A 26,807-nucleotide genomic window follows, 5' to 3' on the forward strand; every position below is an offset into this window, starting at 1 on the left:
TGTGCATTTATCTGAACCACTGCAGCCCCTTACAAACTAATGGGTGCAGTGGATTCTTACTCCAGATTCCTATAGGTTTGGCCTTAGCGCTTGGCCGATGCCTGAACTGTTATAAAAGATTTGCAAGTCTTTATAGGGACATACGCAGTTGGTATTACATTCTGACCGTGGCCTGGCATTTAGCTCTCAGGCTTACGAAGAGGCCTTGGAAAGTAAGGGCGTAGCATTGTGGTACTCCTCTCTGTACCCTCCTGAGGGAAATTCGGTTGTGGAGAGGAAAAACCAGAACTTAAAGCAATCATTAACAGCTAGGTTATTAGGCAAGGGCGGTAGTTGGGTCAATCATTTATATGGGATTTAGAGAGCACTCATCAATCAGCCAAGAGTTTCTCTAGGGGGTGTCACTCCATACGAGGTCCTATTTGGGATGAGAATGTTGGTACCTGATCTTGTTTGTGATGGGACAGTGTCGGATGAGAAACCATTTGATATCCATGATCGTTTGGCTGTTTTATAGAATCTATATACATCCAGGACACAACAAAAGTAATGTCCACACCAAACAGACCGCCACTGGGGAAGTCAAGGCAATCACGGCAATACCTGTATGGATCCCAAAAGTCAGGGATCTGGTCAGAGAGAAAATAGAGGACAAGAAAGAATTCGAGCCATCCTGCAGAAAGCCTGTACTGGTCCTAGCAGTACAGGGAACAAGACCTGTACTTTTGCCGCCTCTTGCCGGGAAAAAGGAGAAAAAACTTGTCATTATTTTTTATTTTTATTTTTTAAATTTTTGGAAGACCTTTATTGATAAAAATCACAGGCAATACAGCAACAAGCCCGAGGGCTAACAAGTACAGTACATTGCAACATACAGGGTACTAAGGACATGTAACAGGATCAATGAGGTCTAATTTTAAAGATTTTCTCTGTAGGATAGACAGAAGCAGGATATCGAAGAACAACGAGTTAGATCTGGCGTCATAGGAGCAGGATAGACAAATAGGAACTGTGGTAAAATGCCAGATTCGCCGCCTATCGCACATGCAAAACGTCTAAACCCAGAAAAAGAAAAAAGAATAGATGGCCCATAGAACCTAAAAGAAAAAACCAAAACCCCCCCCTCGCCACCCCCTACCCTGCACAAATGCAGCTGGCTACGGCCCAACCCCCCCTAGCAATGTGCCTGTCGCCCAGTAAAAGGAGTCCCAAAATATAGAGAGTAAGAAAGGAATCCTAATCTATAACTCTCAAGAATAGGAAAGGTGGGGAGGAGCCCACCACCCGTCCCTCGGCCCCACCGTCCCGCAAAGCCAGCAATAACACAGAAGGAGAAGCCCGGTGAAATGAAACAGTAAAATCAGGATGAATTAGAGTACCAGAATCAACACTTAGCACAGTCCGGAGCAGTGACACACCACCCACAAGCTCAGGTCAGCAACAGGAGATCTGTAGACCATAGTAAGAAATGTTCACCCCTGTCCCGTTCTTTCTCCGCCTCCACTGCTAACCACGGAAACCCAGAGAAGCCCGGGAGATGTACACGATAGTCCAAACGGGGAACATCGTCTGGAGCACACAACCATGTCCCGTACATACAAGGTCAATGAGTACCAGCTGGGCCAGGAGTACCCCACACCAGTGGTGCACAGCGAGGTCGATCCAAGGATGAAAATCCCATTGTCAGGCCCCTCCTGGAGCGATCTCCGGGTAGATGGGGATATAGTGCTGGAGTAGGACACTCGCCGTAATTGCAGATCGCACTTTCCATTTCGGCCAGGGCAATAAACAGCAGCAGCAAGAGGCATCTCGGGATCTGGGGTCGCTGGGCAGGCACCGCAACGCAGCGCCGCCATCTTGTCGCGGTCAGGCAAAGAACAAAGGATCTCGCTACTGTCTAACGGGGCGGCCATTTTAGAGCCTCCACGAGCACTTGTTAGATCATCCACCTTGTCGATCAGGATTTTAGCAGAGTGTAGCACTTCGGAGTGAAGGGAGACAATAGCCGCCAGTAGTTCTCCATAACCCCGAGCAGTTCCATGTGCCTCCCCAGTCAAATCGCTTTGCACCACACATTCACCAGAACACCATGTCACAGTCTCTCCGAATCCGCCCTCCATTGTGCACTCCGTGAACACCACTGATGAAGACCTCAATTAATGCAAGGCCGCTAGTTTTGGCGTGCAGCTCTAGGAAAGGCAGGAAGCAAGTCCAAAAGAGGCCGTAAGCAGCGCCCCAGAAGCAAGCCGCTCCGCCCGTCATCGAGGGGGGTAGAAAGATCGGGGGCCTCCCGCCGCCAGCGGGGTAGTGTGCAAGCCTTCGTCCGCAGTCGCAATGTGGATATCTGCACTCATGCAATCTCCGTGAATAGTTCACCAGGCACAACCAACGCAGTACCTGCAGTCCAAGGAAGCTCACGGTCCAAATTCGGCCGCGTTTGTCGAAGATGGTCCGACCGGGTCAAAGCCGCGTCTGACGCCCGGTGTTGATCACCCGGCAGCCGGCCCCAGCATCCACTCGAGGCCCCGGACTCGGGTCCGCTGCGGGCCGCAAACTTCAGTCGGACATCGCTCCCTCTTGCAGAAAGTCACAAGCCTCAGGATTACACCGCAGGGTGCCTGGGCACATCGGCTTCCACGTCGTGCCTTCTAGAAACAGGATCGCCGGCAGGATAGTCGCGAAGAAGGAGACGGTCTCCGGAGCCGAGGGACTACACATCCGATCAGGTCGCAATCTTGGCTCCTCCCCCAAGATTTGTCATTATTGACTTAATCAAACCACACTATGTGGCCGATACTGAATAGTAGGCCTCGTGGACTTCACAGTAGCAGACACCCTCCACTGGCTACAATCCAAGAAGTTCAAACAGAAAGACTCATCACGTTTAAAGAGCCTCCTGTACAGAATGAAGGACTATGCAACAATTCTATGGAACTCGTTCCCCTTGAAACAGAAGTTCACCTTCAAAACCAAAATCAAAACAACACTCAAGTTGCGATTAGACCAAATATAGACGTCTACATCAACATGCCTCTACGAGAGCAAAATGTGATTTCAACAAATCCCGATGCAATTCCAACAATTGATCGAACTGCTTCTGGCTACTTCATGAATTTTGATACGTTCTCCTTGGATCCAAGAGAACTGGAAACAACGGCAGCCAAACAAACATACAAGCAACAAATTACGAACTTTCTTCACTTTCTCATACCTGCTTTTGCCTTGGTTAGAACTATGGGTAATTACTGTGAATTTTTCTTTTCCTTTTCTGGCTAGGCTTAGTGATAACTTTTAGCAGGCTTAATCATGGAAGATACCTGCAGCAAAGCTCTACAGTCCAAGAGGTCAACTTGATTTTAAAGCCACATCAATCATCACAGCGTGAACAGAGACTTGTCATCAGTGAACATCACAGCAGTTCCTATACCAGACGGTATAGTATGGAACAAGGTTGATTTCAACGTATTCGGCCCGACCAAACTTTTAAAAATATCTCCCATAATTCAAATTTCATTAAGTGATATCATTATCTCCAGTACATTTTCTGGTGATTGGGACACTGAAATTGCTAATAACATGTTGTCTGGTTTAGAAAAAACTTCAGCATTTCCGAACACTGAAATGTTGAAGGGCAATTCAGACTATGACACTTTGTACTGTTACCAACATTATGGTCATATTTTTCTGCACAAATATATTTTACCTAGAAATGTTTTTGAGTGCCATCAATGGAACATTGCCTTACACCACCAAAAGGTAGTTCGCAGACATTTGCACAGAAATTTCAATATTTTTCAGGAGTTAACACCAGTGACCCAACCTCATTTTATTATAAAGTTACACCAACATCGGCACAGAAAATTATGTTGAGAAACACGAAACAGATTTATTCCGCTTCCTTTATTGCCCAACTGTCTGATTCTGTCTCATTCCTCGCGGGGAGAACTCAAAGAGTCCGACTTCCCCCATTCTACTCAGAGGCCACCAAAGTCATCTGTGGCGTACCTCAAGGATCCTCACTCAGTCCCACCCTCTTCAACGTCTACATGAGTCCTCTCACCTCCATCGCGCGTCAACACAACCTCAACATCATCTCTTACGCCGACGACATCCAGCTAATCCTCTCCCTCACCAAAGACCCCAACACCGCCAAAACCAATCTTCACGAAGGCATGAAAGAAGTAGCCGAATGGATGAAACAGAGCCGCCTAAAACTCAACTCAGACAAAACGGAGGTGCTCATCCTAGGATCTTCCCGCTCAGCTTGGGACGATTCTTGGTGGCCTTCCGCTCTGGGCACAGCACCCACACCCACAGACCATGCACGTAACCTTGGCTTCATCCTAGACTCCTCTCTCTCGATGTCCAGACAAGTCAACGCCGTCCCGTCCTCCTGCTTCAACGTACTTCGCATTCTCAAAAAGATCTTCCGCTGGATCCCCCTCGAGACTAGAAAGACTGTCACCCATGCACTGGTCACGAGTCGACTGGATTATGGTAACACACTTTACGCCAGAATCACAACAAAATTACAGAAAAAACTCCAGCGCATCCAAAACGCGTCAGCGAGACTCATATTAAACATCCCGCGCCAAGATCACATCACCGGACATCTAAAAGACCTCCACTGGCTTCCCGTCAACAAAAGAATTACTTTCCGCCTTCTCACCCACGCACACAAGGCCCTCTACAATCTGGGACCCGAATGCCTCAACACTCGACTGTCCTTCTACAAACCCACCCGCCAACTAAGATCGTCCAATCAAGCCCTCGCCGCAGTCCTGCGCATCCGGAAATCCACCATGGGTGGCAGATCCTTCTCCTTCCTGGCTGCCAAGACCTGGAACTCACTCCCCACCCACCTCCGCCTTACTCAGAACCACATCTCCTTCAGAAAAGAACTGAAAACCTGGCTATTCGACAAATAATGAACCCCTTCCTCTAGCGCCTTGAGACCCTCTGGGTGAGCAGTGCGCTATACAAATGCCCGAACTTGAACTTGAACTTGAACAGGGTTTTGACTATGGAAGGACACAATAGACTTAAAATCAGTCTGGGGTTCTAGGGACTGGCAAGTCCAGGGGACAGAAGCGCTATTTAGAGCATGCCTCCTTCCACAGCAGATGTTATTTCTAAATGACACTGTGCAACAGACATCCTGTCTTGGATTAGCCAAGATAAACTACCTTAATACACCTCAGTTTCCACCCCTAGTGCAGGGGTGGCAAAATTCAACTACACGGGATGGAGCAACAGTAGATGACATTTTACAGTACAATAGAAAATACCCTAATTGAAAAGAATGTGTGGTTTGGCCTTTAGACACGAACATATGTCATGAAAGACTTTTGGGTATTACCGAAGGGTTTAGTATCCACAGGCCAGACCCATGCTATATACAAAGAGAACACCCGGGGGTATTGACATCCTACAGTGTTGGGAAGTTGTGCCTTGATTGGCTAGAAACCTCAACACTCACAGAAGTGAAATAACACTTATCCTTACTCTCACTAGACATGGATCTCAGGGATTTTTTTACAAGGTCCCAGGAAACAATGTCAGAAATGTTTCATATATGCTGGCATTTATGCTGCCTATAATAAAATTTGGAAGATATCCCAACAAGAGGCCGCAGAGAGAATACGGGAAATAGACCGTATTAACTTAGAAAAATCGTTAGCTGTGGTAGACAATGGGTTAACAACTTAGACCTCCAGGATTTATTCTTTAGGCAACATTGTCTCTTCTGCGATAGACATCCTAGAACAAGATTTGGCCATATTACAACACAGGCAATCTCAATTACATTCTATCATGTTATTGAGCAGGATGCTGCAATCTTTGCATGCAGGCTTTTTACCTTGGCGTTTTATAAACAGTACTTCTCTGTTTTTTTAATATAATCTAAAAGATAAACAGGTTAAATGGCACAAAAGGAAGCTAAATATACAATGCGGCATATTGAAAAACTGGACCGACTACCATTTAGAGTAGTGGAAACTCCGTCTACTGAATGGCTAATCCATGGCCATATAACTCTAGAGGTTACTACCTTTTATTTCAATATTGCTTTGAGCAAAGGCAGGCAGGCAAGTATGAAAACATGGGTAAGGATTACCTTCAGGAATCCTAGGATTTATGATATAGATTTCGATGCCGGAGTGGAGATCGAGAAGTGTTTCTAAGTGGTACAAACGGCAAGAACGCTTTGAGCGGTTCTCTCATTTGACAGGACATTTCATTGCACGGAGCTTGTAGTGGGTCGAGTCAGTAGCAAACTTGTCCAGCCACATGAATGGGACTCCAGCTGCTGTGATTAAACCAGTATTCGAGCTGCTCTCGAATGGGAATGATCAAGGTTGCTGTGGTATGCTTTCGGGCATTTCCTATCTGGTCACCGTGAACTCCAGGGTTACTTGCTGTATGCAAGTATTGTTTCCATCAACAAGTATAGTAAAGGAGGCACTGTTATGGCCTTCGTTGAATGTTGTTTTATACAATTTGATACTTTGAGCAGACTGAAAGCCATGCTTTTACAGCAAACCGTACTGTTAACTTCCGCTCGAGAGACCTTTGATCTTCAAATCCCAAGGACCTCGACTGAGATACAAGCACTTATACGTACAAACTGCCCCATTCATTTCGCACAAATGGTGGGTCGTATCTTCAATATGTCTGATACAAGTGGTATTGTACACCAATTTAAGACCATAGGGTCAGGATATCTTAGGACGTTTCAGACAATCCTTGGAGTTATTCCAAACTTTATATACTCTGTATTTGGAAGCCTTTTTGGAGATCTACCTCTGATCCTGCGGTCAGTAGCAGGAATCCTGATTGTCATTTATTTGCTACGCAATGGATGGCCCAATCACCAACAAGATGGCAAAAGTGCTCCTGGAGCGGAGATACCGTGAACGCATGGCACAGCATCTGGGCACACCTCGCCTATGGGAACTGAGTGCCTCTTGGTTCCTAGCGTTTAGACCAGTCTGGATGAACCCCTGCGGATTTAAATACCTGGCTGGAACCCTGGAGGTCCCACACTCGGCAATGTCCCCAGCGTATTCCTATTTTGACGACTGCATTCCTCTCGAACCCGCAGGTGCCTTATACAACTAGGGTGAGCTTCAGCTCCACCACTAGCATCCTAGTACCCAGATATCTACTGCAGCCCTGGCTGCCTCTACACCAGCTATTGGCAGTACTGAATATCGTCTGTGCTCCATTAATGTACTCTGTGAGGTGTTACAAGGACCGTACCCTGCAGCAACAAGCAGCGATGATGCTGCGTCTCCCTGCCAGGACATTTAATCTATAATTGGCTCATCATGTCCTGGGAATGAATTCGGATTTTTCTTTCTACTAAACGTATCTAAATTTGGAACATTTACTAAAATTGACACTTTCTAGCTGAAGAGCATGGCCTTTTTACGCTTATAGCAATTCATCTTATATACACAAACTCAAGTAGGACTGTGGCTTAAGGGACAATTCAAAACAAACTGATTTTCATTGTATAAAAATTTTTTTTAACTGGTTTTAAATTTTTAAAATAATTTAAAAAAAAGGTTTTTACAAAGCTAATTGAAATATGTTTTATGTACTGCTATCTAGTAAAGAGAATGGTTCACTAGCATTTTTATCATTGTTGACTGTTTGGAAGAGGAGTGGGTGTTATGTTTCATATAGATGCCCTAAAATTGGCATGATTCTAGATGCCCGCATGGCATCTAGAATGGCATGATCCTTCACCTACCTTAGTTCCCTACAATACACAATAACAAACTCTGAAGATTGAACCTTTATCTAGGTTCAGTTCTGGTTGCAGAAGGAGGGTTTCTCTGAACAATAGTGTTCTATGACTTCATCTTTAGATTGACATAGTATGAATAAATATTCATAAGGGTTCTTTGAAACCAGGCTGGGGCTACACCAACTTCCACCCCATATCTACGTACACGGTTCATTCCATATGTCATCCTCAGACCCAACAATGGCTAACACAAAGAACAAGGGACAAAGGGACTCTTTATACTTTTCTGTATAAATACAGCACCACTTGCTAGTATTAGGCAGAGGGAACCGAGACTTCCATGCCGACACACTGACCAGAGATGCTGAGGCTCCTGCATGGAGACGAACCAGCTGACAGTGGTCTGAACATCCCTCGCGGGGTGTCCAACTCGAGACCAAGAAGGGCTCCTGCATTCTCACACTTCAGGTAATGGGGTTCGACTAAATCCTAGAGGGATTCTTGGCTACACACCTACTCACATGCTAGGTACACAGGTATATCTAGATAGGCATCGTAGGAGTATGCACAATTTTATCCTGCATGTTATATTCATGGATTTATTCATGCTTATTGCAAGATGGTGTATAACACAAAATCACAGGGGGTCTACCAGCTTAATTATGTGGCTGTACTGTCAATCCGAGTCACCAGGATCTCGAGGTGTATGAATCACATGAAGACAGCATATTTCAATATAAGGTGAACACCATATGTATAGGAAAAACCAACACAGCACAGATCATTCGTACATGGCTGACAAATCCAAAGAAATTAGCAAAGGGTTTCCATCAAATTGACTCAATGATCAGTCCTACCATTTGGCCAAACCCAGGTGTATATCAAGCTGGTCCCCTGATCATTGGGATATCTAGCACCGCACCATTTGTTGCTGGTTAAGGATTTGGTCCATCAACATAAACGGACCGTCAGTGATGGCTGATCTTTGATGGTCAAGTGAATAACAGTGCAACAGAAAATATAGTGACTTTAAAATAGGATGGAGTGTCCTCCTACTAATAACTTTATTCTGCGGATGAACCACACCTCCTAATTAAAACCTAGAACAGTGCAAGAGAGACAGTCAACAAATATCTGTCTAGTACCGGGCCAACATGTTTCTGCCTATCAGGTATTAAATCCCATGGCATTCGTCAGGGCCTCTGATTTTTTAATAGTTGCACTAGTAGTAGTGAGACAAAAGAAACACCACCATCACCACAGTGGGAAAAGTAAAAAGTAAAAGTGTTTGAATACGGTACAACCTGTAGCAACCGCAGACAATAGCCCTCCATGTCAATTAGGAAATACGAATTCTATGGAGGAAAACGTAAGTTGGCATATGCATCAACATTCGGTAATACACGTCGGTAATAGCGAAAAATACCGAATCGCTATTAAGGACATGCAAACCGCGATGCATCAAACAAATCGGAAAAAATTACTGATTCGGTAAAAATCGCTATTAAATAGCGAAAGTACACCCGCACGAGAAGCAAATACCGAGTTAGCTAATACCGATTCGGTATTACTGAATCCGGTATTAGCGATTTCGGTAATAGCGAAAACGGGCAAATTACGCGATGCTTCGGATGCGGGCCGATGACATCACAACCAGGAAGTAGGACCGCCACGCTGCATTCTGTGTTCAGAGTTGCACTGAGGAGGAGGCAGAGCACAGGAGCTGAGCACCAAGACTGAACCTGTAGCAAGCAGGACAAGGCAAGCAGGAGAAGATGGAGAAGGAGGCCCCCCAGCAGGGAAAGGACACACACCGAAAGCGCAAAAGGAAGTTTTCAGATAAGGAGCTGGAAATCCTCATCGAGTGTGTGACCAGCAATAATGACAGACTGTTTGGCAAATTGTCCCTGAAGGTGCCAGAGGCAGAAAAACGCAAGATGTGGCTGCGCATCAAGGACAAGGTAAATGCCTGCGGAGTCACCCACGCAGCATCGACGACCTAAAAAAATGGTGGTATGACCTAAGGAAGAGGGCCAAGGAGAAGATTGCGCAGAGGGTCAAGGATGCTGATGGCACAGGAGGGGGCACATCCAACGTGACGCCAAACACTGTCCTGGAGGATCTAGTGGAGTCCACCATAGAACGGAAAGCTGTTGTGGGGGTCACACGTCTGGACACCTCTGGTGCTGCGGAAGGAGGACAAGGTAAGAAGCATGGCAGCGTAACAATGCAGCGTGTACTAAGTCCCTGCCCAATCCCCCATGCCAGACCCAGTGCCCATGTAGTGTTGCCCTAAACACATACCCTCACCAATGTGTTGCACCATGGGAGTTGTAGTCCATACATGAATGGGTGCATGCCAGAGCACAGAGATGAATACAGCAGCTAAGGGCCAATTGTCAGACTGAAAATGTTATTTATTGTGAGATGCCCCTGCTATTCCCACATACTATACCATGATTATAACTATGCACTGTTTCACACACAGATGCATCCCCCTACGATTCAGACGACAGTGCCCGCCTCGTCATCTCTGAGACGCCAGTGTTGTCAGAAGCCGAGTGCTCACATGGAGCTGAAGCCATGTCCTCCCCTTCACCACCACGGCGGTCGACACCTCCACCATCCCAACAGTCCAAGGCACCACCACCACCACCAGCACCAACCTCGCGGTCCAAGACACCACCACCACCAACCTCGCGGTCCAAGGCACCACCACCACCACCACGACCACCACCAGTGCGGGCCACTCCGCAGAGCTGATGTTTCCTCCCTGCCCCTGATGGAATCTGATCACAGTTCAGCACCCCCAAATGTTCCACGCCAGGCTGTCGTCACTCCAACCAGCCAAACATCATCACGACAGCGCATCAGGCAGAGGGCTGTGACCCCGGCTCATGGTGCTGCAAGACCAGTCGATCTGTCCGGAGGGTACGGAGTTGTGGAGACCCGGATGCTGCGTGTCCAGTGCCTGCAGGGGAGACACATGGGTGCCATGAAACTCTCCATGACCAAGCTATGCAACAAACTTAGCAACATGACAGACGCTATGCGTGAGCACACCACTGCCGTAGCTGCCGGCAACAATGACATTAAGCTGTACCTGCAAGAACTCACACGTGCCGTAGTGGCAGGCCAACAGAGTGAGCAGCGGCGTCACAGGCAGATCATGCTGGCAGTGACTTCAACCAACAAGGCCATCAATAAGCTCTGCAACAGCACGGCTGTGCTGTCCCGCAGGTCCGTGTCCCTGCAAGTGGACCTAGGTCATTACTGTGGGGATGTGGCAAAGGCCCTTGAGAGGGTGACCACCGCAGTGGAGCAACTGCAGCCTGGGTCAGCCAGTGTCAGCATACTGGGGGCGGAAGAGGGGAGTGAGGCAGCCTCCAGTGTCAGCAGCGTCTCTCTATCGGACACCAGCGGGAGGAGGCGCAGTGGCCGCAATGCAACTGCCACAGACTCCCATCGAGTAGAAGCCGAGGAGTCACAGGACAAGAGACTGGGGGTACGCTGCAAACGCAAGTGAACATGTGACAAAGTTGCACTGTCCTTGGTGACGTAACCATGGCCAGACTTAAGTGCCGCACGCATCACCCGTTCTGAGGACGGACAATTTAAGTTTGACTTTAACTGCAGCAGCAGCATGTTTTTGTTTTGTTTCTCTGCACCACTCAGGTGTCCATGCCCATTAAACCCTTGCAAATCGAGACCTGTTGTCAAGTCTCTCTCTTACCTGTCTCAGAAATGATTCCGTGTGATGTATGTCCGCCTCCGTTGCCCTTCAGCTGTGTTGGGCACATGCGCCTGTCGGTGTTGGGGGGGTCGTTGCTGTGCACGTAGTTCATCCTCTCCGTCCACCTTTATGGGTATCCCCCTGCGTGTGGCGATGTTGTGCAGGATGGCACACACAGCAATGATCTGGCAGCAGGTCACTGGGTCGTACTACAAGGCACCTCCAGTCTTGTGCAGTATACGGAAGCGGCTCTTGAGGATGCCGAATGTACGCTCAACCACATTCCTTGTGCTGATGTGTGCTCTGTTGTAGCGCTGCTCTTGTGGTGTCGCTGGGTTCAGGTAGGGAGTGAGTAGATATTCACGCAATGCGTATGCGCTGTCACCTGCAGGATGGGGAGAGAATGGTCATCAGCATGATTGAAAATATACATGTGGGGATGGAGTGGGTGGAGAGTACGATGATGCATCAATATGTACCTAGTAGGTGTCCCTCTCCAAATTCACCGTTGATCAGGCGCCTGTGGAGGCCACAGTGACGGAATATGTAAGCGTCGTGTGTGCTCCCGGGGAATTGGGCTACAAGGTCCGTAATGATGCACTTGGCATTGCACACCACCTGCACATTTATAGAGTGATATGACTTCCGGTTGCGGAAAATGTATTCGGTGGCTGATGGAGGACAGATGGGGACATGCGTGCAGTCAACACACCCTATGACATGGGGGAATTGTGCCACCTGGTAGAATTCCCGTTTGGTGCGGGTCAGCTGCTGGGGGGTTGTGGGGAAGGTGATGTGGCGATTAATTAATGTCAGCATGGCCTCTAGGAACCGGTGGAAGAAGCGTGATAAAGCGCTTTGCGACACGCCTCCAGTCTCAGCTATTACCCCCTGGAAGCTTCCAGACGCAAGCAGGTGCAGGCAGCATAGGACCTGCACATGGGCTGGTATGGTGTTGGTCCTACGGGTCTCGTGCTGCAGTAATGGTTCCAGGTCTGCTATTAGGCGCATTATCATGGCACGGTTCAGTCTATACTTGTCGTAGACCTGTTCCTCGGTCTGCCCCAGCAAAGTGATGCGCACCCTGAAGATCCTGTCCTGGATCATCCTCCTGCGCTGGGCCTGGGCGTTGATCCTCCTCCTCCTAGCAAGCACGTACAGGGCAGCCATTTTGGAAGACATGTGGGGTTTCCCAGGGCTTTTTTGAAGGGTTACTGATTGTGAGCACCTGCAGTTGGGGGTTGTAATTTTTTTTCTGTCCTTCCGTTTACTTTACCTCCTGATTGTGATTCCCCTTAATTTGCTCATGCTAAATAGCGATTTTTGGGTTTTTCGGTATTAGCGACTTTTCATGCATACCATTGCGATTCTTTATTACCGATTCGGTATTACCGATGGCCGCTTTGGGGGTCGGTAATTCCGATTGTCTGTTTTGCGATTCGGTATTTTACCGCGGGGGGTTATTAGCGATTCTTTATTTTTTTGCGATTTATTGTTTGATGCATAGCATTTTCTGGTTTTGCGTTCGGTATCGGCCTGTTTTACCGATTCGCTGTTTTACCGGGAGGTATTTCCGTTGATGCATCTGCCAGATAAACGTTAATTGTAAACTTCCTGTGTTAGTCACCTATACACTTTGGTTTACCAAAATTAATTAAAGAAAATAATGTGTTAATGCTCACCCTTAATGGTAATGAAAAGTACCTCAACTCACCTGGGCCTTGCTCAGGTTGTACGAGGCCCCGCGCTACATAAATACTACAAGTAAGACAGAAATAGAGCACCCTAGAGCATAGTTACAAAGCCTTATTAAATGCCCCACATAATTCCTGTCTAACAAATTCCCTTATATCTAGAGACCAACATGTGAGGAGACTCCAGCACTCAAACTATGTGCGCCCAGCCTCAAAGCATCCCAGAACTATCTTCTAACACTAATCTGTACTCATAGGGGTTAATTACATATTACTGGTGGGACTAATAGTCAGCTACAAACTCTATCAACATCATTCTTTATGGCTATATTTCACATACTAGGATTACTGTGGCTCCTAATTAGTATGATCAGCTGTGGACTCACCTATCCGTCGGTACCTCAAGCTCCCATCTGAGTCTTGGGGGAGGCAACGACTTGTAGATGGTCTCTTCTTTAAGAGTGTCTCTGGGGGTTGTTGGTATGGTAACCCTCCGCCTAAGTTGTTGAAATTCGACATTCCAGAGAGATTTTATTAATCCCCCGGGCTTAACCCTGCTTCTTTAATGGCTTAAAACCCAAGAGCATTGTTATTCTACCTGTTTTTGGTAAAATTTGAAGCGCACTACTTTGAGCTCGAAATCGCGCTAGAACTCGCGCTCGGGACTACTGAATGGGATCATGTGCTCCATCTTTGTAGTTTGTTATGGTTTCAATTGTCATCGGTGATAGAGGGCGCTTTGGGTATCACAATCAAACGCCCGACCATGCTCAGTGTTTATAGTTCTGCCAGTAATCTTATCTAAGGTGCAAAAGTAGCGCGCTTGACATTGCGCTCGATAGAAACACAGGATCACATGCGTTTGGGGCACCGCGTTCTAAAGTTCAGGACGCTCTGTGTTGTACTACAAGTCTCACGAGATCTTAAACGATCTGAACTACACAATGATGTCCTATCGCCTATAGTGGTAGTTTGTTTACTGTGGCGATATCGGCACAAAAACTAAATGTTGTCCAGTCAAGTATCTGAATATCCTTTCTTTATTGCAAGGATAGGACATATTTTTACATGTATTGTTTATTCGATTTTCTGGCTATAAGTATTGCTGCATAGAATCAATGTATCTACGATATTCGTTCTTGCTCACAGTGTATTACAAATAACACAGGCTAACAGTAAATGGAGGAATAACCCATATTAATGGTGCAGAGTCCACTCCACCTAAGGTGCACATACACCTACTTTGATATAGAAGGTCATACTCATAAAGTTTGTGTTAATCACTTAGCCTAAGTCCTCTTAGTGATATTGAAGCATATGTCAGTCCGCATATATAGTTTTATTTGTTGTAGTATAACATCTATATTTGATGTAAGAAAATATATCTCAGTTCATGTAGGAATATATATCTAAGTTTGTGTAAAGCGGGGGGCTTCATGCTACAGTACACTCAATCCAAGGGTGGATCCCTATAACAGGGTCCACGGAATATCATCGTTTAATCCACATTTATCTGTCTGGAGCTTGTGAATCCATTTTTGTTCCTTTAAGAAGAGGTAACTCGACACATCACTTATATGTCCTGGTATATAAGGCTTGTCAAGGACAGTCCATTGGAAGTCAGTTTCATTATGCTGTTTCTCCAAGAAATGTCTTGTGAGTTTCGTGTGGGACTTCTTGCAGCGAAAAGAGCTCTTGTGCTCTAACATTCTTGTGAGGAATTTACGAGTTGTCATGCCCACATATCGAATGGAGCAGATACATGTCAGCATATAAATTACATTATTGCTATTGCAATTGCTGAAATTACACTGCACCCAATGTCTATTTGTACCTATGTCTATCTCACTAGTATGTTCCGTCTGGGGGCAAACGGAGCAAATGCCACAGGGGTGTGACCCACCACAGGAGGGAGATTCCATATGGTTTCACCAATGTTCTTACTTGTTTCTTTGGGGCGTGTATGTACAAGCCTGTCCCGGATGTTACTGGCCCGATTGAACGCAAATAAGGGCTGCGCTATCTTCTCCTTGCTATGGTTGAGAAGGCGCCAGTGTCTTCTTATGATTTTCTGGATACTGTTGCTTCTGGTGTTAAAAGTGCTCACAAATGTAAGTCTTTCTAGCGGTGTTTTAGGAGTGGGAGGTTCAAGGAGGGCTTCTCTGTTGTTGTTAATATTCTCCTTTCCTTGACCTCTTAATCAACGAGCTTGGATAGTGTCTCTCCTTCAGTTGTGTGCAAAGGTTTCGTGCATGTACATCAAAGTCCTCCTTACACGAGCAGTTCCTACGAACTCGTAGGAACTGCCCATAGGGTAAGTTTTGGCGTAGGGACATTGGGTGATAGCTCTCGAAAAGGAGCAGAGAGTTTCGCGCCATGGGTTTCCTATAAAGCTCACTCTGCAAGCCTGCAGGTATAGCATAGATGGACAAATCCAAGAAAGCAATCCTTTCTTTGTGCGCCTCCATCGTGAATTTTAGATACTGGTTTCTGCTGTTCAACCATAGATGGAATTCTTTGACCGAGTCTTCAGAGCCTCTCCACACCACCAACACGTCGTTGATATAACGCTTCCACCACCTGATCGAGGTGTGGAAGGGATTTGTGGGAGTCAGTACGTGTTGTTGCTCGAACTGATGTACGTATAGGTTCGCCAGGCTCGGCGCGAAAACGCTGCCCATACTAGTACCAGATATCTGGTGAAAAACTTTCTCCTCATATTTGAAATAGTTCATTTTCATGGCCAGAGTGGTTAAAGCCATTATGAACGGTACTGGTGTAATTGTCTCACAGATATTATCCCTCAGGATGGATGTTACAACTTCTAAAGTCTCATCCTGAGGGATAGAGGTGTTCAAAGATTCTACATCGAAAGAGACCAAAAGGTCTCTTTCGGTATCAAAGTCTATTTCAGGCAGGACACGTAGCACGTCTTTCGTGTCCTGCAAATAGGTAGGCATTTGTTGTACAATGGGCCGCAGGAAGACATCTACAAAGGTGGAAAGTGGCTCTAGTGCAGACCTTATTCCAGAAATTATGGGCCTACCAGGTGGAGGCCTCTGTGGTTTGTGCACCTTAGGTAAAAGATAGAAATAAGGTGTTACAGGATGTTTAGCAACTAGAAACGCAGCCTCATTCTGGGTGATCCAATCCTCCGAGAGGGCCTCTTCAACAATGTCTTTTATCTGTTTGATAACTTCCTCCGTGGGGTATTTGGGCAGAGGAGAATATGCCTGTCTATTATTTAGCTGTCTAGAACAATCTGCCTGATAATCAGTAGTATTAAGAATAACTATAGAGCCACCCTTATCCGCAGGCTTTATAGTTATTGCTTGATCCTCCGAAAGTGACTTCAGTGTTGCCTGTTCCAATTTGGTGAGATTGTCAAACGACCTCACTTTTGTGCTCCAAAGTGTAGCAACATCGTCCACAACAGCCTTCTCGAAACCCAAAACCTGTGGCGGAACCGTGTGTGCAGGTGGTTGAAATTTTGATTTGACTTTGAGACCCGTGTTAGTGTCTTTGTTCTGAGATTCTTCGTTGTTCTTATCCTTAAAAAGATAATGAAGTCTAAGCTTTCTAAAGAATTGGCTTAGTTCGCATTGAAAAGAGAATGGATCTCCGTGGTTGGTCATAACAAATCCTAAACCCTTATTTAATACTTGTTCTTCAAGGGGACTCAAAGTTTTTGTTGACAGATTAACTACGAGGGATGATTCCCCGACGAGCCTGCCTTCTGATTCTTGGCTGTTTAGCTCCGCGTGCCTGCATGGGGACCGGTCTGATCTTCCCATTGGACCCCTGTATGTTGTGCCGGTCGCCTTTTTCCTCGTGGCCTGCGTGGGCCAAACCCTAAAAAATGTTGCGAATTGTAAGCATTAGGAAACCCTTGGAAGTTGGAAGGAGGTGGTGGGGGGTATGCCTGAGGTTGGTTGGGTGGAAAGCCCCAAGGTGTAGGTGGCCACCACTGCTGGTATTGATTCATGTGTTGGTTGGAATATGGATAAGGCCTGTTGCCCCCTCCCTCGTTGGGGAAAAGTAGGTGTGCCCATATTGGTATTGTCTGAATCACTGCCTTCAGAACCCGAACTGGAATAGTTCGACCAAAAACGTCTACCATTATTCCTATTCTCTGGTGGTGTGTAAGTGTCACTCGTATAAGGGTACACTGGTTCGTGCTTCCATTTAGACAAATCTTTTTTAAATTTGTCTAATTTAGTTTGTAAGATGGTATCCTTAAACTCGCCGGAGTTTTTGTTCGATTCATCCTGCTGCTTTTTGAACAAAATCGGTGTTACAGTTCTTCTAATAGCTGCTTCCAGAACCTGTATCTCAACTAAGATGTTATCCGCTATTCTTTTAGCTGTGCTAATGATCAGTATTAACCAATCCCTAGTGCATCTCTTGCTATAAGGGACCAATCTTTCAAAAAGATCTTGTCTTGCAAGAATAGTCGAGGAGCATTGGAGACCACTAGTCCTGGCGGGGCACAACTAGCCCTAAGATATTCGGCCATGGTTATGCCATGTACCAATGTCCGGGCATGCGATTTTTTTAGTACCAAAACTTTGGCCCACTCATCTCCTGTGCTAGTTGTAGCTGTGGAAGGTGTATCCAATACGCTTGGCATACTGTCCAGTATGGATTTATATATAGAGTCATGATAAGCAATCCCACTTATTTCGGCCATGATAGTTGTTGAATGTGTTATAATGATATCTGGGATACCAAGACCAGGTCACCACACCATTCGGGACCAAAGTCTCACCCTATTGTAAAACAGTTCTATGAAACGTAACTGTACTCGACTATCTACAAGTATAGTCACAGTAAGAGACCCGCAGCCAGAAAGCTGCTCAATAGTAATCAACAACAAAACAGTTCACAGAGGGTCCAAGGGATATGTGATTTAAAGACCCGTACCTGGTTATTATCCCCAGCTACTTCTATATGTATAACACAAAAACACAGGGGGTCCAACAGCTTAATTATGTGGCTGTACTGTCAATCCGAGTCACCAGGATCTCGAGGTGTATGAATCACATGAAAACAGCATATTTCAATGTAAGGTGAACACTATATGTATAGGAAAAACCAACACAGCACAGATCATTCGTACATGGCTGACAAATCCAAAGCAATTAGCAAAGGGTTTCCATCAAATTGACTCAATGATCAGTCCTATCATTTGGCCAAACCCAGGTGTATAGGACATCAAGCACCACACCATTTGTTGCTGGTTAAGGATTTGGTCCACCAACATAAACGAACCGTCAGTGATGGCTGATCTTTGATGGTCAAGTGAATAACAGTGCAACAGAAAATATAGTGACTTTAAAATAGGATGGAGTGTCCTCCTACTAATAACTTTATTCTGCCGACGAACCACACCTCCTAATTAAAAACCTAGAACAGTGCAAGAGAGACAGTCAACAAATATCTGTCTAGTACCGGGCCAACATGTTTCTGCCTATCAGGTATTAAATCCCATGGCATTCGTCAGGGCCTCTGTTCTTTTAATAGTTGCACTAGTAGTAGTGAGACAAAAGAAACACCACCATCACCACAGTGGGAAAAGTAAAAAGTAAAAGTGTTTGAATACGGTACAACCTGTAGCAACCGCAGACAATAGCCCTCCATGTCAATTAGGAAATACGAATTCTATGGAGGAAAACGTAAGTTGGCATATGCATCAACATTCGGTAATACACGTCGGTAATAGCGAAAAATACCGAATCGCTATTAAGGACATGCAAACCGCGATGCTTCAAACAAATCGGATAAAATTACTGATTCGGTAAAAATCGCTATTAAATAGCGAAAGTACACCCGCACGAGAAGCAAATACCGAGTTAGCTAATACCGATTCGGTATTACTGAATCCGGTATTAGCGATTTCGGTAATAGCGAAAACGGGCAAATTACGCGACGCTTCGGATGCGGGCCGATGACATCACAACCAGGAAGTAGGACCGCCACGCTGCATTCTGTGTTCAGAGTTGCACTGAGGAGGAGGCAGAGCACAGGAGCTGAGCACCAAGACTGAACCTGTAGCAAGCAGGACAAGGCAAGCAGGAGAAGATGGAGAAGGAGGCCCCCCAGCAGGGAAAGGACACACACCGAAAGCGCAAAAGGAAGTTTTCAGATAAGGAGCTGGAAATCCTCATCGAGTGTGTGACCAGCAATAATGACAGACTGTTTGGCAAATTGTCCCTGAAGGTGCCAGAGGCAGAAAAACGCAAGATGTGGCTGCACATCAAGGACAAGGTAAATGCCTGCGGAGTCACCCACGCAGCATCGACGACCTAAAAAAATGGTGGTATGACCTAAGGAAGAGGGCCAAGGAGAAGATTGCGCAGAGGGTCAAGGATGCTGATGGCACAGGAGGGGGCACATCCAACGTGACGCCAAACACTGTCCTGGAGGATCTAGTGGAGTCCACCATAGAACGGAAAGCTGTTGTGGGGGTCACACGTCTGGACACCTCTGGTGCTGCGGAAGGAGGACAAGGTAAGAAGCATGGCAGCGTAACAATGCAGCGTGTACTAAGTCCCTGCCCAATCCCCCATGCCAGACCCAGTGCCCATGTAGTGTTGCCCTAAACACATACCCTCACCAATGTGTTGCACCATGGGAGTTGTAGTCCATACATGAATGGGTGCATGCCAGAGCACAGAGATGAATACAGCAGCTAAGGGCCAATTGTCAGACTGAAAATGTTATTTATTGTGAGATGCCACTGCTATTTCCACATACTATACCATGATTATAACTATGCACTGTTTCACACACAGATGCATCCCCCTACGATTCAGACGACAGTGCCCGCCTCGTCATCTCTGAGACGCCAGTGTTGTCAGAAGCCGAGTGCTCACATGGAGCTGAAGCCATGTCCTCCCCTTCACCACCACGGCGGTCGACACCTCCACCATCCCGACAGTCCAAGGCACCACCACCACCACCAGCACCAACCTCGCGGTCCAAGACACCACCACCACCAACCTCGCGGTCCAAGACACCACCACGACCACGACCCCCACCAGTGCGGGCCACTCCGCAGAGCCGCAGAGCTGATGTTTCCTCCCTGCCCCTGATGGAATCTGATCACAGTTCAGCACCCCCAAATGTTCCACGCCAGGCTGTCATCACTCCAACCAGCCAAACATCATCACGACAGCGCATCAGGCAGAGGGCTGTGACCCCGGCTCGTGGTGCTGCAAGACCAGTCGATCTGTCCGGAGGGTACGGAGTTGTGGAGACCCGGATGCTGCGTGTCCAGTGCCTGCAGGGGAGACACATGGGTGCCATGAAACTCTCCATGACCAAGCTATGCAACAAACTTAGCAACATGACAGACGCTATGCGTGAGCACACCAACGCCTTAGCTGCCGGCAACAATGACATTAAGCTGTACCTGCAAGAACTCACACGTGCCGTAGTGGCAGGCCAACAGAGTGAGCAGCGGCGTCACAGGCAGATCATGCTGGCAGTGACTTCAACCAACAAGGCCATCAATAAGCTCTGCAACAGCACGGCTGTGCTGTCCCGCAGGTCCGTGTCCCTGCAAGTGGACCTAGGTCATTACTGTGGGGATGTGGCAAAGGCCCTTGAGAGGGTGACCACCGCAGTGGAGCAACTGCAGCCTGGGTCAGCCAGTGTCAGCATACTGGGGGCGGAAGAGGGGAGTGAGGCAGCCTCCAGTGTCAGCAGCGTCTCTCTATCGGACACCAGCGGGAGGAGGCGCAGTGGCCGCAATGCAACTGCCACAGACTCCCATCGAGTAGAAGCCGAGGAGTCACAGGACAAGAGACTGGGGGTACGCGGCAAACGCAAGTGAACATGTGACAAAGTTGCACTGTCCTTGGTGACGTAACCATGGCCAGACTTAAGTGCCGCACGCATCACCCGTTCTGAGGACGGACAATTTAAGTTTGACTTTAACTGCAGCAGCAGCATGTTTTTGTTTTGTTTCTCTGCACCACTCAGGTGTCCATGCCCATTAAACCCTTGCAAATCGAGACCTGTTGTCAAGTCTCTCTCTTACCTGTCTCAGAAATGATTCCGTGTGATGTATGTCCGCCTCCGTTGCCCTTCAGCTGTGTTGGGCACATGCGCCTGTCGGTGTTGGGGGGGGTGGTTGCTGTGCACGTAGTTCATCCTCTCCGTCCACCTTTATGGGTATCCCCCTGCGTGTGGCGATGTTGTGCAGGATGGCACACACAGCAATGATCTGGCAGCAGGTCACTGGGTCGTACTACAAGGCACCTCCAGTCTTGTGCAGTATACGGAAGCGGCTCTTGAGGATGCCGAATGTACGCTCAACCACATTCCTTGTGCTGATGTGTGCTCTGTTGTAGCGCTGCTCTTGTGGTGTCGCTGGGTTCAGGTAGGGAGTGAGTAGATATTCACGCAATGCGTATGCGCTGTCACCTGCAGGATGGGGAGAGAATGGTCATCAGCATGATTGAAAATATACATGTGGGGATGGAGTGGGTGGAGAGTACGATGATGCATCAATATGTACCTAGTAGGTGTCCCTCTCCAAATTCACCGTTGATCAGGCGCCTGTGGAGGCCACAGTGACGGAATATGTAAGCGTCGTGTGTGCTCCCGGGGAATTGGGCTACAAGGTCCGTAATGATGCACTTGGCATTGCACACCACCTGCACATTTATAGAGTGATATGACTTCCGGTTGCGGAAAATGTATTCGGTGGCTGATGGAGGACAGATGGGGACATGCGTGCAGTCAACACACCCTATGACATGGGGTAATTGTGCCACCTGGTAGAATTCCCGTTTGGTGCGGGTCAGCTGCTGGGGGGTTGTGGGGAAGGTGATGTGGCGATTAATTAATGTCAGCATGGCCTCTAGGAACCGGTGGAAGAAGCGTGATAAAGCGCTTTGCGACACGCCTCCAGTCTCAGCTATTACCCCCTGGAAGCTTCCAGACGCAAGCAGGTGCAGGCAGCATAGGACCTGCACATGGGCTGGTATGGCGTTGGTCCTACGGGTCTCGTGCTGCAGTAATGGTTCCAGGTCTGCTATTAGGCGCATTATCATGGCACGGTTCAGTCTATACTTGTCGTAGACCTGTTCCTCGGTCTGCCCCAGCAAAGTGATGCGCACCCTGAAGATCCTGTCCTGGATCATCCTCCTGCGCTGGGCCTGGGCGTTGATCCTCCTCCTCCTAGCAAGCACGTACAGGGCAGCCATTTTGGAAGACATGTGGGGTTTCCCAGGGCTTTTTTGAAGGGTTACTGATTGTGAGCACCTGCAGTTGGGGGTTGTAATTTTTTTTTCTGTCCTTCCGTTTACTTTACCTCCTGATTGTGATTCCCCTTAATTTGCTCATGCTAAATAGCGATTTTTGGGTTTTTCGGTATTAGCGACTTTTCATGCATACCATTGCGATTCTTTATTACCGATTCGGTATTACCGATGGCCGCTTTGGGGGTCGGTAATTCCGATTGTCTGTTTTGCGATTCAGTATTTTACCGCGGGGGGTTATTAGCGATTCTTTATTTTTTTGCGATTTATTGTTTGATGCATAGCATTTTCTGGTTTTGTGTTCGGTATCGGCCTGTTTTACCGATTCGCTGTTTTACCGGGAGGTATTTCCGTTGATGCATCTGCCAGATAAACGTTAATTGTAAACTTCCTGTGTTAGTCACCTATACACTTTGGTTTACCAAAATTAATTAAAGAAAATAATGTGTTAATGCTCACCCTTCATGGTAGGGAAAAGTACCTCAACTCACCTGGGCCTTGCTCAGGTTGTACGAGGCCCCGCGCTACATAAATACTACAAGTAAGACAGAAATAGAGCACCCTAAAGCATAGTTACAAAGCCTTATTAAATGCCCCACATAATTCCTGTCTAACAAATTCCCTTATATCTAGAGACCAACATGTGAGGAGACTCCAGCACTCAAACTATGTGCGCCCAGCCTCAAAGCATCCCAGAACTATCTTCTAACACTAATCTGTACTCATAGGGGTTAATTACATATTACTGGTGGGACTAATAGTCAGCTACAAACTCTATCAACATCATTCTTTATGGCTATATTTCACATACTAGGATTACTGTGGCTCCTAATTAGTATGATCAGCTGTGGACTCACCTATCCGTCGGTACCTCAAGCTCCCATCTGAGTCTTGGGGGAGGCAACGACTTGTAGATGGTCTCTTCTTTAAGAGTGTCTCTGGGGGTTGTTGGTATGGTAACCCTCCGCCTAAGTTGTTGAAATTCGACATTCCAGAGAGATTTTATTAATCCCCCGGGCTTAACCCTGCTTCTTTAATGGCTTAAAACCCAAGAGCATTGTTATTCTACCTGTTTTTGGTAAAATTTGAAGCGCACTACTTTGAGCTCGAAATCGCGCTAGAACTCGCGCTCGGGACTACTGAATGGGATCATGTGCTCCATCTTTGTAGTTTGTTATGGTTTCAATTGTCATCGGTGATAGAGGGCGCTTTGGGTATCACAATCAAACGCCCGACCATGCTCAGTGTTTATAGTTCTGCCAGTAATCTTATCTAAGGTGCAAAAGTAGCGCGCTTGACATTGCGCTCGATAGAAACACAGGATCACATGCGTTTGGGGCACCGCGCTCTAAAGTTCAGGACGCTCTGTGTTGTACTACAAGTCTCACGAGATCTTAAACGATCTGAACTACACGATGATGTCCTATCGCCCATAGTGGTAGTTTGTTTACTGTGGCGATATCGGCACAACAACTAAATGTTGTCCAGTCAAGTATCCTGTCTTTATTGCAAGGATAGGACATATTTTTATCTGCTCGTGTAAGAAGGACTTTGATGTACATGCACGAAACCTTTGCACACAACTGAAGGAGCGACACTATCCAAGCTCGTTGATTAAGAGGTCAAGGAAAAGAGCAATTAACAACAACAGAGAAGCCCTCCTTGAACCTCCCACTCCTAAACCACTGCTAGAAAGACTCACATTTGTGAGCACTTTTAACACCAGAAGCAACAGTATCCAGAAAATCATAAGAAGACACTTGCGCCTTCTCAACCATAGCAAGGAGAAGATAGCGCAGCCCTTATTTGCATTCAAACGGGCCAGTAACATCCGGGACAGGCTTGTACATACACGCCCCAAAGAAACCAGTAAAAAAATTGGTGAAACCCTATGGAATCTCCCTCCTGTGGTGGGTCACCACCCCTGTGGCATTTGCTCCGTTTGTCCCCAGACAAAATATACTAGTGAGATAGACATAGGTACAAATAGACCTGGGGTGCAGTGTAATTTCAGCAATTGCAATAGCAATAATATAATTTATATGCTGACATGTATCTGCTCCATTCGATTTGTGAGTCCCTTGCTCATTGCACCATCAGGATTCAAGCAAGCCGGGCCGAAGACGGCTGAAATGCCGGAAACTGGTCCCCGGAAGCTTGTTTCCTTCCCAGTATAAGAATTGGCTTGGTAGTCTGGTCTGCCCTGTTCCCATGATGCACTGGGCTAGGGACAGACTAATTTGCTTGTAGCCAGGTTCTGAGCTGGGATGGTGCAGTGAGCTAAAAAACGGTGATGGATCAAGCCCTGATCTTTGGACTGGGTAAGAGTGGTCTGCTTAATTCGGGCACTCTGTTCATCGCCACCCCCTTTTCTGAATCATTTTGTCCACCATAAGCGTGGAAGGGTATACTCAGATGTGAGCCCCTTGCTCATTGCACCATCAGGATTCAAGCATGCCGGGCCGAAGACGGCTGAAATGCCGGAAACTGGTCCCCTTGAAGCTTGTTTCCTTCCCAGTATAAGAATTGGCTTGGTAGTCTGGTCTGCCCTGTTCCCATGATGCACTGGGCCAGGGACAGACTAATTTGCGTGTAGCCAGGTTCTGAGCTGGGATGGTGCAGTGAGCTAAAAAACGGTGATGGATCAAGGCCTGATCTTTGGACTGGGTAAGAGTGGTCTGCTTAATTCGGGCACTCTGTTCATCGCCACCCCCTTTTCTGAATCATTTTGTCCACCATAAGCGTGGAAGGGTATACTCAGATGTGAGTCCCTTGCTCATTGGACCATCAGGATTCAAGCAAGCCGGGCAGAAGACGGCTGAAATGCCGGAAACCGGTCCCCGGAAGCTTGTTTCCTTCCCAGTATAAGAATTGGCTTGGTAGTCTGGTCTGCCCTGTTCCCATGATGCACTGGGCCAGGGACAGACTAATTTGCGTGTAGCCAGGTTCTGAGCTGGGATGGTGCAGTGAGCTAAAAAACGGTGATGGATCAAGCCCTGATCTTTGGACTGGGTAAGAGTGGTCTGCTTAATTCGGGCACTCTGTTCATCGCCACCCCCTTTTCTGAATCATTTTGTCCACCATAAGCGTGGAAGGGTATACTCAGATGTGAGTCCCTTGCTCATTGCACCATCAGGATTCAAGCAAGCCGGGCCGAAGACGGCTGAAATGCCGGAAACCGGTCCCCTGAAGCTTGTTTCCTTCCCAGTATAAGAATTGGCTTGGTAGTCTGGTCTGCCCTGTTCCCATGATGCACTGGGCCAGGGACAGACTAATTTGCGTGTAGCCAGGTTCTGAGCTGGGATGGTGCAGTGAGCTAAAAAACTGTGATGGATCAAGCCCTGATCTTTGGACTGGGTAAGAGTGGTCTGCTTAATTCGGGCACTCTGTTCATCGCCACCCCCTTTTCTGAATCATTTTGTCCACCATAAGCGTGGAAGGGTATACTCAGATGTGAGTCCCTTGCTCATTGCACCATCAGGATTCAAGCAAGCCGGGCCGAAGACGGCTGAAATGCCGGAAACCGCTGCCCGGAAGCTTGTTTCCTTCCCAGTATAAGAATTGGCTTGGTAGTCTGGTCTGCCCTGTTCCCATGATGCACTGGGCCAGGGACAGACTAATTTGCGTGTAGCCAGGTTCTGAGCTGGGATGGTGCAGTGAGCTAAAAAACGGTGATGGATCAAGCCCTGATCTTTGGACTGGGTAAGAGTGGTCTGCTTAATTCGGGCACTCTGTTCATCGCCACCCCCTTTTCTGAATCATTTTGTCCACCATAAGCGTGGAAGGGCATACTCAGATGTGAGTCCCTTGCTCATTGCACCATCAGGATTCAAGCAAGCCGGGCCGAAGACGGCTGAAATGCCGGAAACCGGTCCCCGGAAGCTTGTTTCCTTCCCAGTATAAGAATTGGCTTGGTAGTCTGGTCTGCCCTGTTCCCATGATGCACTGGGCCAGGGACAGACTAATTTGCGTGTAGCCAGGTTCTGAGCTGGGATGGTGCAGTGAGCTAAAAAACGGTGATGGATCAAGCCCTGATCTTTGGACTGGGTAAGAGTGGTCTGCTTAATTCGGGCACTCTGTTCATCGCCACCCCCTTTTCTGAACCATTCGATTTGTGGGCATGACAACTCGTAAAGTCCGCACAAGAATGTTAGAGCACAAGAGCTCTTTTCGCTGCAAGAAGTCCCACACATTTCTTGGAGAAACAGCATAATGAAACTGACTTCCAATGGATTGTCCTTGAGAAGCCTTATATACCAGGACATATAAGTGATGTGTCGAGTTACCTCTTCTTAAAGGAACAAAAATGGATTTACAAGCTCCAGACAGATAAATGTGGATTAAACTATGATATT

At 47.2% G+C, this 26,807-nt stretch overlaps 1 protein-coding gene across 1 annotated transcript; it reads left to right on the forward strand.

Annotated features, from left to right (window-relative positions):
* Positions 1 to 20,072: 20,072 nt before the first annotated feature.
* Positions 20,073 to 21,020, forward strand: LOC147701808 (uncharacterized). The gene has a single exon (XM_086928704.1). The coding sequence runs from the start codon at positions 20,073 to 20,075 to the stop codon at positions 21,018 to 21,020; it is 948 nt and encodes a 315-aa protein (XP_086784830.1).
* Positions 21,021 to 26,807: the final 5,787 nt, after the last annotated feature.

Source organism: Lissotriton vulgaris, chromosome 7 (assembly GCF_964263255.1).
Source record: "Lissotriton vulgaris chromosome 7, aLisVul1.2, whole genome shotgun sequence".
Taxonomy (NCBI): Eukaryota; Metazoa; Chordata; class Amphibia; order Caudata; family Salamandridae; genus Lissotriton; species Lissotriton vulgaris.

What these genes read in the sequence shown, in the direction of transcription:
- LOC147701808 (XM_086928704.1), top strand. Translation starts at nt 20,073, where the DNA reads ATGTCCTCCCCTTCACCACCACGGCGGTCGACACCTCCACCATCCCGA.